This window comes from Herpailurus yagouaroundi, unplaced genomic scaffold, assembly GCF_014898765.1.
Source record: "Herpailurus yagouaroundi ecotype Mexico unplaced genomic scaffold, PumYag 100, whole genome shotgun sequence".
Taxonomy (NCBI): domain Eukaryota; kingdom Metazoa; phylum Chordata; class Mammalia; order Carnivora; family Felidae; genus Herpailurus; species Herpailurus yagouaroundi.
This window is the reverse complement of record NW_024412391.1, coordinates 5,518,303-5,532,897: the sequence shown is the minus strand read 5'-3', so window position 1 is coordinate 5,532,897 and position 14,595 is coordinate 5,518,303. Positions and strand designations below refer to the sequence as shown.

The 14,595-nt window shown below is 40.8% G+C and overlaps 1 protein-coding gene across 1 annotated transcript; it reads left to right on the top strand.

The window, feature by feature from the left end:
* The first annotated feature begins 255 nt into the window (after nt 1-255).
* Nucleotides 256-7,721, top strand: PIP (prolactin induced protein). The gene is made up of 4 exons (XM_040471719.1): nt 256-404; nt 2,430-2,538; nt 6,832-6,946; nt 7,497-7,721. The coding sequence occupies exons 1-4, from the start codon at nt 310-312 to the stop codon at nt 7,619-7,621; spliced, it is 444 nt and encodes a 147-aa protein (XP_040327653.1). The 5' UTR covers nt 256-309; the 3' UTR covers nt 7,622-7,721.
* The last annotated feature ends 6,874 nt before the right edge of the window (nt 7,722-14,595 follow it).

Here is a 14,595-nt window from a genome sequence, read left to right as displayed (position 1 = left end):
TTGCATAAGAGGGAAGAGCTTTTGAGGTCTTTTGAGGTCCTGGACACTCTGTGAAATTCTGACATACCAAGTAAACGAGGAAGGATAATCTCTTTTCTCAGACACTAACACTATAGACGAATGTTGACTTTTTCCATAGGAAAACAAACTTCAGCTCAACAAGGAAAGATCATGAGTGGGAAGGGTATTTGGGTAGTTGACCACAGGGATCCGCTTGGCAGCTCTCTCACTTGCTTGATCTGCATATAAGGAGTATGCTGGGCACCTGGGACTGTGTTCTCTAAGACGTCACATTCTGTCTCCTCCACCATGCACTTTCTCCAGCTCCTGTTCAGAGCCAGCTCTGCTGCCCTGCTCCTGGTTCTCTGTCTGCAGCTGGGGACCAACAAAGCTCAGGAAAACACGTGAGCCAAGCCTTTCTCTTCCTCACAAAAATCCTTTCAGGGAAGGATCTTATCTTAGCCTGAAAATCTCTACATCCTTTCCTGAAAACTTTTCAACTTTCCAGAACTCTGGTCCCAGAGACTGTCCTAAACCCCATTTCAAGTTCCACTTTTCTCCTCTTAGGAAGTCTCATAAACTATACTCATATTTCCACTGGGTTCTTCTAGGTTGTCCATGGAAATAAGTCTCCCAGTGTGCATATAGGCTATAAGTAACAATCAGTCTTGCTCTATGGCTCTGATCCACATCCTGTCCATAGTCTACACCTTTGTCAGATTTCTGGTCAGTAAACTTTACATTCTCACACCTTGCCTCCTAGAACAGCAGGTTTAGCAAGTCTGAGTTCTAGCGATAGCTTTAAGCAATGTTAGTAGGACTCACTAAAGGATCAGAGGCTCTGATCACTGATCCTTGACCCCATGGTCCAAGGTTGAGCCAGCCAAGCAGCTTAGACATTCTTCCTATTCTGAAGCTCAAAGAAAAAAGCAAGTACACACTCACCCACCACCTACACTAGGACCTGGGAACACAGGCTCAGAAGCCAAATCATTGAGGGTACATATTTGAAGGAAGCAGGAAAATTGGGGGAAATGAAGTAGGAAATGGAGCCAGAGTCTGGGAGAAGCAGGGACACTCAGCAAATCTAGGGGGTTTTCTCAACAAGAACAGGGTTTTGAATGCTGGGTTTTGGGATTGTGATTCTGATGGTACCCTCTGTGGCACAACCAGATGTCCTGTCCTGGAGTAAAACATTCAGAGTCTTGACAAGTTGGTAGAATGGAGCCCAATGTCCCAAGAAATTTTGAATGGGGACAGGTTCAGACACAGATATCACCCCATGTAGCCCTTAGGGGGCAGCAAGTTGGTGAAATAAGCTGTACTAATTAGGGTGATCAGAATTCCCGTCTGCCCAGAAATTTCTCAGTGTTAGCACTAAAAGGCTGTCATCCCAGGAAGCTCCTCACTCCTGGGCAAGCTGATCTGATCACTCACTCTAGCTAAGCTGGTCATCTTATCACTCCTAAATTCATTTACAAATGAGAGGAATTTTGGAGGAATTTTGGAATTCCTGTACACTGAGCACTAGAGCAACTGGCACAAGAAATGCAATATCTCCAAAATCTGAGATGCTTTACCCTAGGAAAATGGGACTGTGAAGCATTGTAGCCAAAACCGTAAATTCCCTCCTGTCCCACCAATACCAAGGAGTTCAGCCAGGAGTTTCTGGGAGAAAGAAAGTAACTCTCCCAGTCTTGAACCCAGGTCTCCCTGATGAAGAAATCCTTGACTTCTCTCTGCTTCCATTTCCTTTTCCCATCAGATTGTGATATGTGGCTTAAAAGTATGGTGGCATCTAAAGGCCTCAAACATGGCCATATGTCCAAATTCTCTGCAGTGCTAAAGAAATACAAATACCTAGGCCCCACCAGGAATCAAAGAAGGATGATCTCAAGGATGACTCTAAAAATTCCTCCAGTGCATTGAGATGTTTTTGGTTTAACACGATTCTGTTGACATGGAATTTTCTAGTAATGATGACTTGAGCCTCCCCCACCCCACATTAGTGGACAGTCAACAGAACCTGAAGGATTTTATTAAGAAATGACATGTAATATTATACTTCTATTCCTTTTTTTAAATTCATTTTTTTGTCAGTGGAAAGAAAGACAATGCTCAATTTTAAATAAAGCATCAAAGCTGCTATATTAAACAAAACAAAGTCTTGTAGAAAACAACCAAAGCAAACAAGGATCAAAAATTTCCAGGGGTTCTTCATTATTGCATTATATGCTAAGTAACTTGGATGTAAATTAAAAAATTAAAATTAAAAAAAGTCCAGGGGTTCTGATGCTCAGCAATTGATTCAGCTCTCATTATCCCCTTTGCTTTACACCTTCCCTGTTGCTTACGCTCTGCTCATTGTGTGCTCCTCTCGTGCACGGGACAGATCTCTGATCTCTATCCTCCTTCCCTGTTCCCCAAAGCGGTCGAAAAGTGATAAAAATGGAGGTACAGATGCCCCGCAGAGCAAACGCAAGTGAAGAAATCACTGTGAAGATGAATGTTAAAACAGAATTGCGAGAATGTATGGTGGTAAGTAGAGGCCTGGGGTAGGGGGTGAACTCAAGACAAATCTGACTCCTTAGTTATGAATACAATTAGATTAATCTCTCACTTTAATATCATGCATTATACTTAATATGAACTGCAATCCTCATGCTCCCAATTCTCATATATACTTGATCCTCAGAACAATCATCAGACCTTGGGGCAGATTACTATTCTCATTTTACAGATAAAGGAATCCGATCCTGAGGTGTAGGAAGGAAGAGAAGGAAAGAAGGAATGGGTAGTGAAGAAAAACACAGCTAAGAGGGAGAAGAGAGGAAAAGCTTATGAGCTGGGAGAGAAGTGGTAAGAGTTCCTCCAAGGTCCGGAAGATGATTGTTTGAGAGGAGAGGTGGGTATAGGGGGTTCTCACAAGGAAAACTGCAACCCCATCCAGTGCATTGAGGCAGGTGGGCAGAAGAGATATGTTGCACAGAACACAAGGGATAAGATTTGCTCCTTGGCAGTGAACTCTGAGCAAAGGCTGCGTTGACCCCCCTCCCTCTGCCCTTTTGCTCTATTGTCAGAAGTTCACTCCTGTTCCAGCCTCCTCTCCCCAACAAGGAGCCCACGCTGTCTTCTCCCCTTTCTCCAATTCGCAGTTGTGGGAGGGAGGTCCAATCCCTTTATTACATCAGAGGTGTTCAAATGGAAATGAGCATAAGTCTCACCTGTGCCTTATCACCAGCTGCTCTGGGCCACAAGGAGAAGGGACCCGTGCAGGTTTAGGGCTTTTCCCCAGGGAAGAGTGTGTCCTTCTCTTCCCTGCCAGCAGTCTCCTCTCATGTTGTCCCCCACACGCAATCTGCCCCTTGATAGCTACCTCTGTTCTATGGCCAAAACCCAGGCGTTTCTCCCCTGCCTCCTTCTAGAAGTACACTCTCTCAGGCAGCACATGCATGAGTTTCCTAACTCAAATTAGATTTAAGTACAATGATTAAAAAGAAAACAGAATTGGAAGCATGAGAATTGTTATTCCTTAAAATATATTCTAGAAATGGCCCCATATCTGCAAGAGAAAGATTTCTGATCACTGAGCAAAGAACAACATGGCTGCTTTGTCAAATTTGTCTGTTCACAGTCCAAGAATGTGAATACTGCATGTTAGCTGGGGGTGGGAGGGAGGCCACATCATAATTTCTCAATTCTGTGTTTTGTTTATCATAACGACTGATGACAAAAAGAATGAGAATGTATGCATAAAGGTCTTGTGATAATGGTAGTTCCTGGTAATGATAGATAACGAAAGTCTGTTTCCACCCCTGAAAAAGTGATAGGTGTAAAAAAATGTGCTTAATCAACAAAATCACACGTGAAATAATTTTGTGCTACTGTGATTCATAGGACTATGTTTTAAGAACAATGCTAATACATACAGAGAAAGACAGATACCATGTGTTTTCATTCTTATGTGGATCCTGAGAAACTTAACAGAAGACCATGGGGGAGGGGAAGGGGGAAAAATGTTACAGAGAGGGAAGGAGACAAACATTAAGAGACTCTTAAAAACTAAGAATAAACTGAGGGGTGGGGGGTAGGGGAAAGTGGGTGATGGGCATTGAGGAGGGCACCTGTTGGGATGAGCATTGGGTGTTGGATGGAAACCAATTTGACAATAAATTTCATATTAAAAAAATAATAAATAAAATAATAAAAGAACAATTTTTTTAAAATAATTTTTTAATGTTTATTCATTTTTCAGAGAGAGAGAGAATGCAAGTGGGGGAAGGACAGAGAGAGAGGGAGACCCAGAATCCAAAGCAGGCTCCAGGCTCTGGGCTGTCACCACAGAGCCTGACACAGGGCTCAAACTCAGGAACCAAGAGATCATGACCTGAGCCAAAGTCGGATGCTCAACCAACTGAGCCACCTAGGCGCCCAGGCAATCTTTTTAAAACCTACCCAAGTACAAGGAATCTCATAGAATACATTGCAAATTAGAAAGAATTTTGTTAGTTCTGGTCAACCAATTTTTATTTGTAGCTTCCAATATAAAAAAAATGTCTGGCTACAGAAACATCTTCAGATTTTTTTCAATTTAGGAAAATATAGTTTTTATGTGTGAAGATTCTAATACCTAATCTTCATTTTCTAACAATTATAATGTTTTGCAAGTAAATTTTTGATCAAGTGAGGTATTAGGATCACAAATTTAAAATTAAAATAGATTATACCCTCAATCATGAATATAAAGGTTATATAATCTTTTAAGGTTGAAGAGAACTTATAGCAAACCACAGTGCTTTGCTTAAACATTTGTGGTATGGAAGTGCCTGGGTGGCTCAGTCAGTTAAGCGTCGGACTTCAGCTCAGGTCATGATCTCATGCTTCATGGGTTTGAGCCTCACGTGGGGCTCTGTGCTGACAGCTCAGAGCCTGGAGCCTGCTTCGGATTCTGTCTCCCTCTCTGCCCCTCTCCACTCACACTGCCTCTCTCTCTCTCTCTCTCTCTCTCTCTCTCTCTCTCTCTCAAAAACTGAATAAACATAAAAAAAAATTAAACATTTGTGGTATGGACCATTTTGTTGATCTCTTGAAGTCTAGGAAATTACTTTTAAATGTGTGAATAGGGGCACTTGGTTTGGCTCAGCCAGTTGAGCATCTGATTCTAGACATTAACTCAGGTTGCAGTCCTGGGGTCGTGGAATTGAGCCCTGCATGGGGCTCCATGCTGAGTGTGGAGCCTGCTTGGGATTATTTCTCTCTCTCCTCTTGCCCCTCTCCCTGGCTGGTGTGCTTGCTCTCTCTCTCTCTCTCTCTCTCAAAAAAAATAATAAATAAATAAATGTGTAAATAAAATGCATTGGACTACACAGGAAAACTACCATATTAAAAAACAAGTGATAATGATTATTAAAAATAAACTTTTGATACGGTACTGTTTACATTACTTTATTGACATATTAGCTAAAAAGGCAATACATTTAAAATATAGACAAGTTAAAATTTATCTTATAAAGATGATCTACATAACGGTTCTTGTTGCTCAGCCTGAATAAGTAGCTCCAACTGTACATTGATTTTGACAAGTGAATTCCAGTGGCCTCGATTTTTTGTTTTGAATATTCAAGTTTTGAAAATTCTGACTCATTAGGATAAACTGTTGTAAATGTCATAAGAGATAAACCACCAGCAAGAGTAGGTTTCTTGAAAGAAATGCCAGGATCTCCAAAATATTCTGAGTAAAATTCCAATGGGGAGAAAGCTGGAGCTCACCATTTAGAGCTGACAAGCTATTTAGTGCACAGTTTCCAGTTACCTGGGCAAGCTTCAGGAGATGGGCAGATGGCCCCGGCCATGACCATGCAACCCCGTGATATAATGTCCCTGTGTTCAAGGTAGTGATGCATGCAGATAATAGTTTGAGATATATAAACCTGTAAAATGGTATGAACACATCTATGTTTCCCTTCATGATAAAATCACACACACTGCAAATGCCACTGAGGATCATTGATGACATAGTGGGAGGAAATGTTCAATTTCAGTGAGAGGTTAATAAAATAAAGATACAATTTCTTTCCATCTGAGTTCACAGACTCAGTGAATTCTATCCACAGACCCCCCCTGGGTCTGTGGACTCCAGGGTAACACCCCTTGCTGAACACTAACCAGACAAAAGCTTCCTGATGCTGCTGAAACTTATATATCAAGTTGCAAAGCCCTCTCAAGTTAAAAAAGGAAAAAGGAAATTTACCTTCAAGATTTCATCCGTTTATCTAACAGCCAAGTCTGGTAGGTGACTGTTTTCCTCTCACAACTGAGGAAAGAGAGACTGAGAGGTGTCACTTCAATCATCAAAGGTCACAGAGTTGGGAGGAGCATAGTTCCAGGAGCAAGGTCCGGTTTTGGCCTCCACACCCAAGATCCAAGCTGTGGTAGCAGGCCATTCCTGAAAGCCCTAGCCAGGAAACCACAGCAAGCGTGCTCCTCAGATGAAGGCTGCCTCAGAATGAGTTCTCCTTGCCCTGTCAATTCACTTACCTCTTCCCTTCGGAGCCCAGACCCATAGCACTAAAGCAGGACATGTTGCCAGAAAACCTTCTGAGCCAGGCTTTAGCTCCTGAAAATGATAGACAAAAGAGGACTCCCCAGTGCTTCTGGTCTACATCTGTCCCTGATCTTTGTGCATGAAAGATGTTATCCTCCTCCTCCTCCTCCTCCTCCTCCTCCTCTCCTGCCTCCTCCTCTTCCTCTTTCATGCTCTCTTGTCTTTCTTTCCCTTTCCCACTCCCCAGACTAACACTGGGTCCTCTCTGCCCACTTCTTCCTCCCCAGATTACATCTTACCTCAGAAGCAACATTACAATCGAAGGTCCTTTTAACTATCGTTTCACTGCCTGCCTCTGTGAGAATGCTCCAAGAAATTTCTACTGGGACTTTCACATCAATGGTAAGTATAGGGTGGGGCACCTGGGTGGCTCAGTCGGTTGAGTGTCCGACTTGGGCTCAGGTCACGATCTCACTGTTTGTGGGTTCAAGCCCCGCATTGGGCTCTGTGCTGACAGCTCAGAGCCTGGACCCTGCTTTGGATTCTGTGTCTCCCTCTTTCTCTGTTCCTCCCCTACTCATGCTCTGTCTCTCTCTCAAAAATAAATAAACATTAAAATTTTTTTAAAAATAGTAAGCATAGGGGTCATCCAAGTGAAGAACTATCTACTAGGGTAGGGAAACCATAAAGAGAAATGTTACTCTAGATATGAAACAGAATGTCAGGGCAGGGTGGAGGGAAAGGAGGGAAGGAAAAGGGAGAGTGAATGGGGACTATGCCCAGGTCTGAAAGGTGAGGGGTTGTATAAGAAAATCTAACAAGGGAGATATATTTGCAGATGACTGGGGGGAAACTGGGTCCCAGTAGAGAGGTTCCTGAAACTAGTAAAAAAAGCCAGAAAACTGGGGGTTACAGTGTTATCAGAAAAGATCTTTGTCCTTGTCTCTTTCAGAAACTGCAAAAATAGTAGCAGTGGCCCAAGTTACTGCACAACTAGGTATCTGCCCCAACAATGAGGCAGTGGTGCCCTTGGAACCAAAATATATTTATACCATTGGGACCATAACCGTAGGCTGATCTTGGTGGAAGCCCTTGTCTGCCCCCGAGGATGGTTCCTCTACAGAAATTGGGCTGGAGAATCTGTTGTGGTCTGTAAAATAAACTTCTCCTAAGCTTCTCTGTGTTCTGTGTCTTCCCTTCCAAATCTGTCCCAGAGGAGCCTCGGAGCACCCAGAATATCTGGAACTTTGTTCTTTCAAAGAACTGTTACTGAAGAGAGTTTATGGTTTCTCATTGTCCATTGGTATGAAGAGGGAGAGATGAAGAAATAGAGACGGGTCACAGAATCTGAAATTCCCTGGGCTCCCAAATATGATGCCCCTTCCCTGAACCCATGCCCTGTGCTTCCTTACTGTAGGGAAAAACTCAGAAAGCCAGGGAATGCCAAATGTTCGTGTGAAATGAGGGTCAATGGGGCCATTAGGCACAGCTGGTTAACATAGCACCAGGGTAAAAATGTGAATGTGTATGAATGCCTGCCCAGCCAGACAAACATAAACTGCTCTTGATCTTTTCTTTCTCATTGATTTTTCCTGATGAAAAAAAAAGGGGGGGGGGCATTTATCATATCAATAGCCACAGAGCAAGTGTCAGAGACTATGCTCATCTATTCTTGTAAAGATACCACATCTGACAAAGCAGCCGTCAAGGGATTTTTTGTCTGTCTGTTAGACGATTCCAGGGTCCCACCCTCCCAATAGCACATTCCTTCCTGTTTTACCAAAGGGTATGTCTTCAGATCCAGGAGGCATGAAGAGCCCCCAACAAAATCACCCCAATAAGGTCCACACAAAGACACATAGTAATTAAAATGACCAAAGTAGTGATAAACAGAGAAGTTTAAAAGCAGTAAGAAAAAAGAAAAACAGTTACGTACAAGATAAACCCCATCAGGCAATCAGCTGATTTTTCAGCACTCCGCAGGCAAGAAGGGAGTGGCATGATATATTCGAAGTGCTAAAAGGAAAAAAACCTGTAGCCAAGAATACTCTATCCAGCAAGGCTATCATTCAGAATAGGAAGAGGGCTAAAGAGTTCCTAGACAAACAAAAGTTAAAGGAATTCATGACCATTAAGCCTACGAGAAATGTTAAAGGGGACTTTTTAAGTGGAAAGGAAAGACCATAAGCAAGAATGAGGAAAATAGAAAGAAAAAAGGCAGTAAAATTAAGTATTTCTATAAACATCAGTCAAGGGAATCACAAAATGAAAGGATGTAAAATATGCCACCATATACCTAAAATGTAAGGAATGACAATTTAGTGTTTTTAGAATGGTTTTACACTTAAACAACCATAAACTTTATATAGACTGCTATGTGCATAATGTTATATATAAACCTAATGGTAACCACAAATCAAAACTTGGTAATAGATATGCAAAAAATAAAGAGAAAGGAATCCACGTATATAACTAAAGAAAGCCAGCAAACCATGAGAGAACACAGCAATAGAAGAGAATAGAGAAGAACTACAAAAACAACCATAAAACAACTAACAAAATGGCAATTAGTACATACCTATCAATAACCACCTTGAATATAAACGGACTAAACACTATAATCAAAAAACACAGGGACATGCAATGAATAAAAAAGCAACACCCTTGTATATGCTGCCTACGAGACACTCATTTCAGATCTAAAGACACAGGCACATTGAAAGTGAAGGGATGAAAAAGCATTTATCATGCAAATGGAGGCAGGGTAGATTTCAAGATAAAACATCCATGTTAGGTGCATGGTCTCTAGGTAAAAACATTTTGCTCTTTTCTAACAAAGTTCAGAGGTTCAGACTTATCTTGAGATCAATGTTTTCATTTGTATCTACATAAACTCTCTATCCCAAGTCTCAGAATCTGTTTATTCCTTATGAGGGTCCTGAGTTTATCATAGGAATCTTGGTAGTGTTGTAAATCAGTCCTTTTTAAACCTGCCACCATTACAGTGAAATCGCGAGCCTGATTCTCAGTACAGCTGATTTCTTGTTTTTTTTTTTTAACTAATTTATTGTCAAATTGGCTAACATACAGTGTGTAAAGTGTGCTCTTGCCTTTAGGGGTAGATTCCCGTGGTTCATGGCTTACATACAACACTCAGTGCTCATGCCAACAAGTGCCCTCCTCAATGCCCATCACCCATGTTCCCCTCTCCCCCGTCCGCCCACCATCGACCCCCTTCTCAGGTTCAATTAATTTGCTAGAGCAGCTCACAGAACTCAGGAAAACACTTTACTTATACTTTACCATTTATTATAAGAGCATACGTTAGAGATGAACGTCCAGATGTTAGAGGTGTGGAAGGCAAGGTATGCGAGAAGGGGCACAGAACTTCCATGCCCTTTCCAGAGTGCCTCTCTCCCAGAACCTCTACATGTTCACCAGCCTGGAAGATCTCCAAACCCTGTCCTTGTGGGTTTTTATGGAAGCTTCACTACATAATCATGGTTCATTAAATCACTGGCCATTAGTGATTAAGGGCGTCTCTCCCCCACTAGAGACGGGAGGAAAGAGGGAAGCTAAAAGTTCCAACCTCCCAATTACAAGGTTTCAGTTCTCCTGGCTACCAGCCCCCCATCCTTAGAGGCTTTCCAAACATCACCTCATTAACCTAATAAAAGACCTTTATCACTCTCATCACAAGAAATTCCAAAGGTTTGAGGAGCTGTGAGCCAGAAATAGTGGATGGACAAAGACCAAATATATATTAGAAATACATTTTGGTCATCCAAATGGCCAAATATATGTTTCTTATAAATCACAATATCGTGATCTGTATCTCTTTGCTGGTGGTCTTCTTTCAGAAATATGGAAGACCACTGTCCACACACATGGCAGGTTGGAAAGGCAGGTGGGGATGGGAGCACCAAAAACCCTGAGGAGCAACCCTCAACCCATGACATGGAAATTGGCATGGATATACCCAAGTTCTTACGTCTCTGGAGTGTAATACTTATGAGGCATGTGTTTTAACCATCTGCCAGAGATCTCCCTCAGGATTAAGCTTGTCTTCCACTCTGACAACTTGGCTTAATAATGTACCCTTTATTTACTATGTTCCCCTGAGCATATCAATACACATACTCTCCTGCGCATGTTTCCTAAATTTTCAAAAAAAACCAAAAAACACTTCCATTAAAATCTTTGTCTCAAAGTCTGCCCCTGAGGGAACACAAACTGAGATGAATTTTTTAGGGTGTTTAAGAATAGTGATTGCTGGGGCACCTGGGTGGCTCAGTCAGTTGAGTGTCTTTTTTTTTCTTTTATTAATTTCATTTTTTTAATATAATTTATTGTCAAATTGGCTCATGTTCCCAGAGTCGTGGGATCAAGCCCCGCATTGGGCTCTGCACTGAGCTTGGGGCCTGCGTAAGATTCTCTCTCTCTCTCTCTCTCTCTCTCTCTCTCTCTCTCTCTCCTGCTTCGGATTCTGTGTCTCCCTCTCTCTCTGCCCCTCCCCCACTTGTGCTCTGTCTCTCCCTCTCTCCCTCAAAAATAAATAAAAATTAAAAAAGATTTTAAAAAAAGATTCTCTCTTTCTTACTCTGCCCCTCCCTCTCTCTCTCTCAAATTAAAAAAAAAAAAAGTGATTGCTGAGGAAATACATCTGTAGCACCAACAGCAACTCCCACAGAAAGGAAGGGAAGAAAAAGAACACTGTTATATCATATCAGATAGCAATGGCATAAAATAGTTCTAAAACATTTTGATATATCTCTTTTGGTATAGCCACTTTAGCTAAGGTCATATTTTAATGGGACCTAACAACCAAATCGAAATAAAACATTAAACTTTTTGTCAAGTGTTAGGGTCCAAAATGGGGTGAGGGTTAAAAAGGAGATATCATCTTGAAGGAAAACTACATGCAACCAGCAGCCAAATGGTTACCCAAAATATACACATTACAAACGGCCACAAATCACAGAACCAAAGCACCTGTAGTACCAACAATATCAACACCAGGCAACAATTGTAGTTCTGGATTGGGAAATCAGAGGACCAGGAAAAGGTGACTTAAACACCACATGCTAGATGGGGAGTGGGGGATCATGGAGAGAGGAGAGATTCCCCTGGTTCGAGATGAAACTTCAAAGCAAAACTGCAAACACATAAAGAAACTAATCATCAGGCTTAGAGTTTCAGTTAAGCAAGATGAGTAAGTTCAAGAGTTCTGGATTGTACCTATAATCAACAATACTGTACCGTACATTTAAAAATTTGTTAAAAGGTTGATCTCATGTTAAGTATTCTTGCTACAAGAAAATAAAAATTTTTTTAAAAGAAATCTAATGACAATCTACTATTAAACTAATAGAACAGTCTTAAAAGAGGCAAAAAATTTTAGAGGCAGAAATGAAACAATGAGAAATAAATAGAAGTAACCAATTAGAAACCTTGCAAAGGAAAAATATACTCACTGAAGCTTTTTAAGGTGCAAAGAAAAATTAATAAACTGAAATGGACCCAATAAATAAAATATTTGTAAATTAGAAGATAGTGTTGAAGAATTCATCTCAAGTTAGAGAAGAGCTCTATGAACATATTAGTTTGTGCCTTTTGCTCCAGAGCCCTGTGCAATTTATCATTTGTCCCATATTTAAAATTTTTAATTAGTTGCATTAAAACATGCCAGGATGGGTTTGATACTTTCACTTAGTACTCCAACTTCTGCCCAGGTCTTCTCTAATAGTATGTGAGATGCTCCACTGAAAACCCAGCTGGCTTTTCCCCACACATTTCAGAAACAGTGGGTCTAATACTTACTCTTTTGAAGGACAGTGTCCAGGGAACTTACTGCAAAAACAAAGTGCCCTCATTAGTGAGTGGCTTGGGCCCCGTCTCCTTCCAGCCTCAGAAGGTACTAAAAAGACAAAAAAGATGCCATTCTTGCCAGCTCCACCCACAAGCAGGGCAAAATTTGAGATTTGCATGAAGCCTGTGGGTCACCAGTTGGTGAGAACAACGAGGAATGCAAGATGTTATAACTTAGGTGAAAAGTGTTTAAGAAATAGAGACTGACCAGTCCTATCATAGAGTATGTAGAGAGTGGTCTGAATGAATGTTCCTGATACGGTACTTTGCATTTGTTTGTGTGTGGTGTAAATCTACAACTACTTATTTGCTTTATAATTTGACCTTTTAGTGATAAACCTGTTGGCCTAAGTGGACTCAGAAAAAAAATGTACGATAATAAAAAAATTAAGTACTCAATTTTTATTTCTCAAGAAAGTTGATGATGAATATGCTTGTTGTCATTTACCATCTATTGTGCAGACTACAATAATATTGGTGACCACATGAAAACCCTAAACCTAAGTCTACTTCAAAAGTTAGTTGTTACTGGGCACCTGGATGACTCAGTCAGTTAAGCCTCTGACTTCAGCTCGGGTCATGATCTCACGGTTTGTGGGTTCGAGCCCGGTGTCAGGCTTCCTACTGACAGCTTGGAGCCTGGATCCTGCTTCGGATTCTGTGTCTCCCTCTCTCTCTGCCCCTCCCCTCCTCATGCTGTCTCTTTCTCTCAAAAATAAATAAACATTAAAAAAAAAAACAACTAAAGAACGGGTCGCCTGGGTGGCTCAGTCAGTTGAACATCTGACTTCGGCTCGGGTCATGATCTCACAGCTGTTGGTTCGAGCCCCGCGTCGGGCTCTGTGCTGACACCTCGGAGCCTGGATCCTGCTTTGGATTCTGTGTCTCCCTCTCTTTCTGTCCCTCCCCCACCCACCCTCTGTCTCTTTCTTTCTCAAAAGTAAATAAATATTTTTTTTTAAAGTTAGTTGTTACTTTTAAAAGACTAGACCTAAAGATGACATTAATGTACTTCTGTCGAAGGTGCATTTCATTCATATCTCTCAGTAGAGCACGACCTTTCATTTTGGTCAAATGCCTTTAGCTAGATTAAGAAAAATAGACCAAATAAAATCAGAAATGAATGAGGAGATATTACAGCTGTTACCACAGAAATACAAAGAATCATAAGAGACTATCATGAACAAGTATATGCCAACAACCTGAATAAACTAGAAGAAAATGGATAAATTCCTAGAACCATATAATCTATCAAGGCTGAATCATAAATTCAGCCTTGGGAATGGGATCCCAGAATGGGATCAATAACAAGTAAGGAGATTGAATAAGTAATCAAAACAAATAAAAGCCCAGGACCAGATGGCTTCACTGGTGGCTTCTATGATATAAAGAAGAATTAATGCCAATCCTTGTCAAACTCTTCAAAAAAACTGAAGATGAGGGAACACTTTCAAACTCATTTTGTGAGGCTAGCATTAGTCTAATAAAGCCAAAGACACTATAACAAAACTATAAGCCAATATCTCTGATGAACATAGATACAAAAATCGTCAACAGAACACTAGCCAACCAAATTCAATAACTTATTAAAAGAATCGTACACTATAAGCAAATGGACTTATCCTTGGGACACAAAGGTAATTCAACATAGGCAAATCAATCACTGTGGTACACCACATTAACAGAATGAAGGATAAAAATTATATGATCATCTCAATAGATGCAGAAAAAGCATTTGATCAAGTTCAACAATTTTTCATCATAAAAACACTCAACAAATTGGGTATAGAAGGAATGTATCTCAACATAACAAAAGCCATACATGACAAGCCCACAGCTAACATCATACTCAACAGTAAAAAACCAAGTTTTTCCTCTAAGATCAGGAACAATACAAAGATTTTCAACTCTCACGACTTCTATCGAACATAGGACTGGAAGCCCTAGCCACAGAAATCAGGCAAGAAATAAAAGGTATCCAAATCAAAAAGGAAGAAGTAAACTGCCAACATCTACATTTTCATGTTTTTTGTGCATATACCAAAAAGGAATTGAAAGCCATTCATGCTGAGTCCATTAACAGAAGAAAATTCCCAGTAATACAACCTTAGTTTTACAACAGTTTTATCAGTCTTTCAAATAGAGATATCGGTTAATTCAAACAATAGATTGTGTTCACCCAA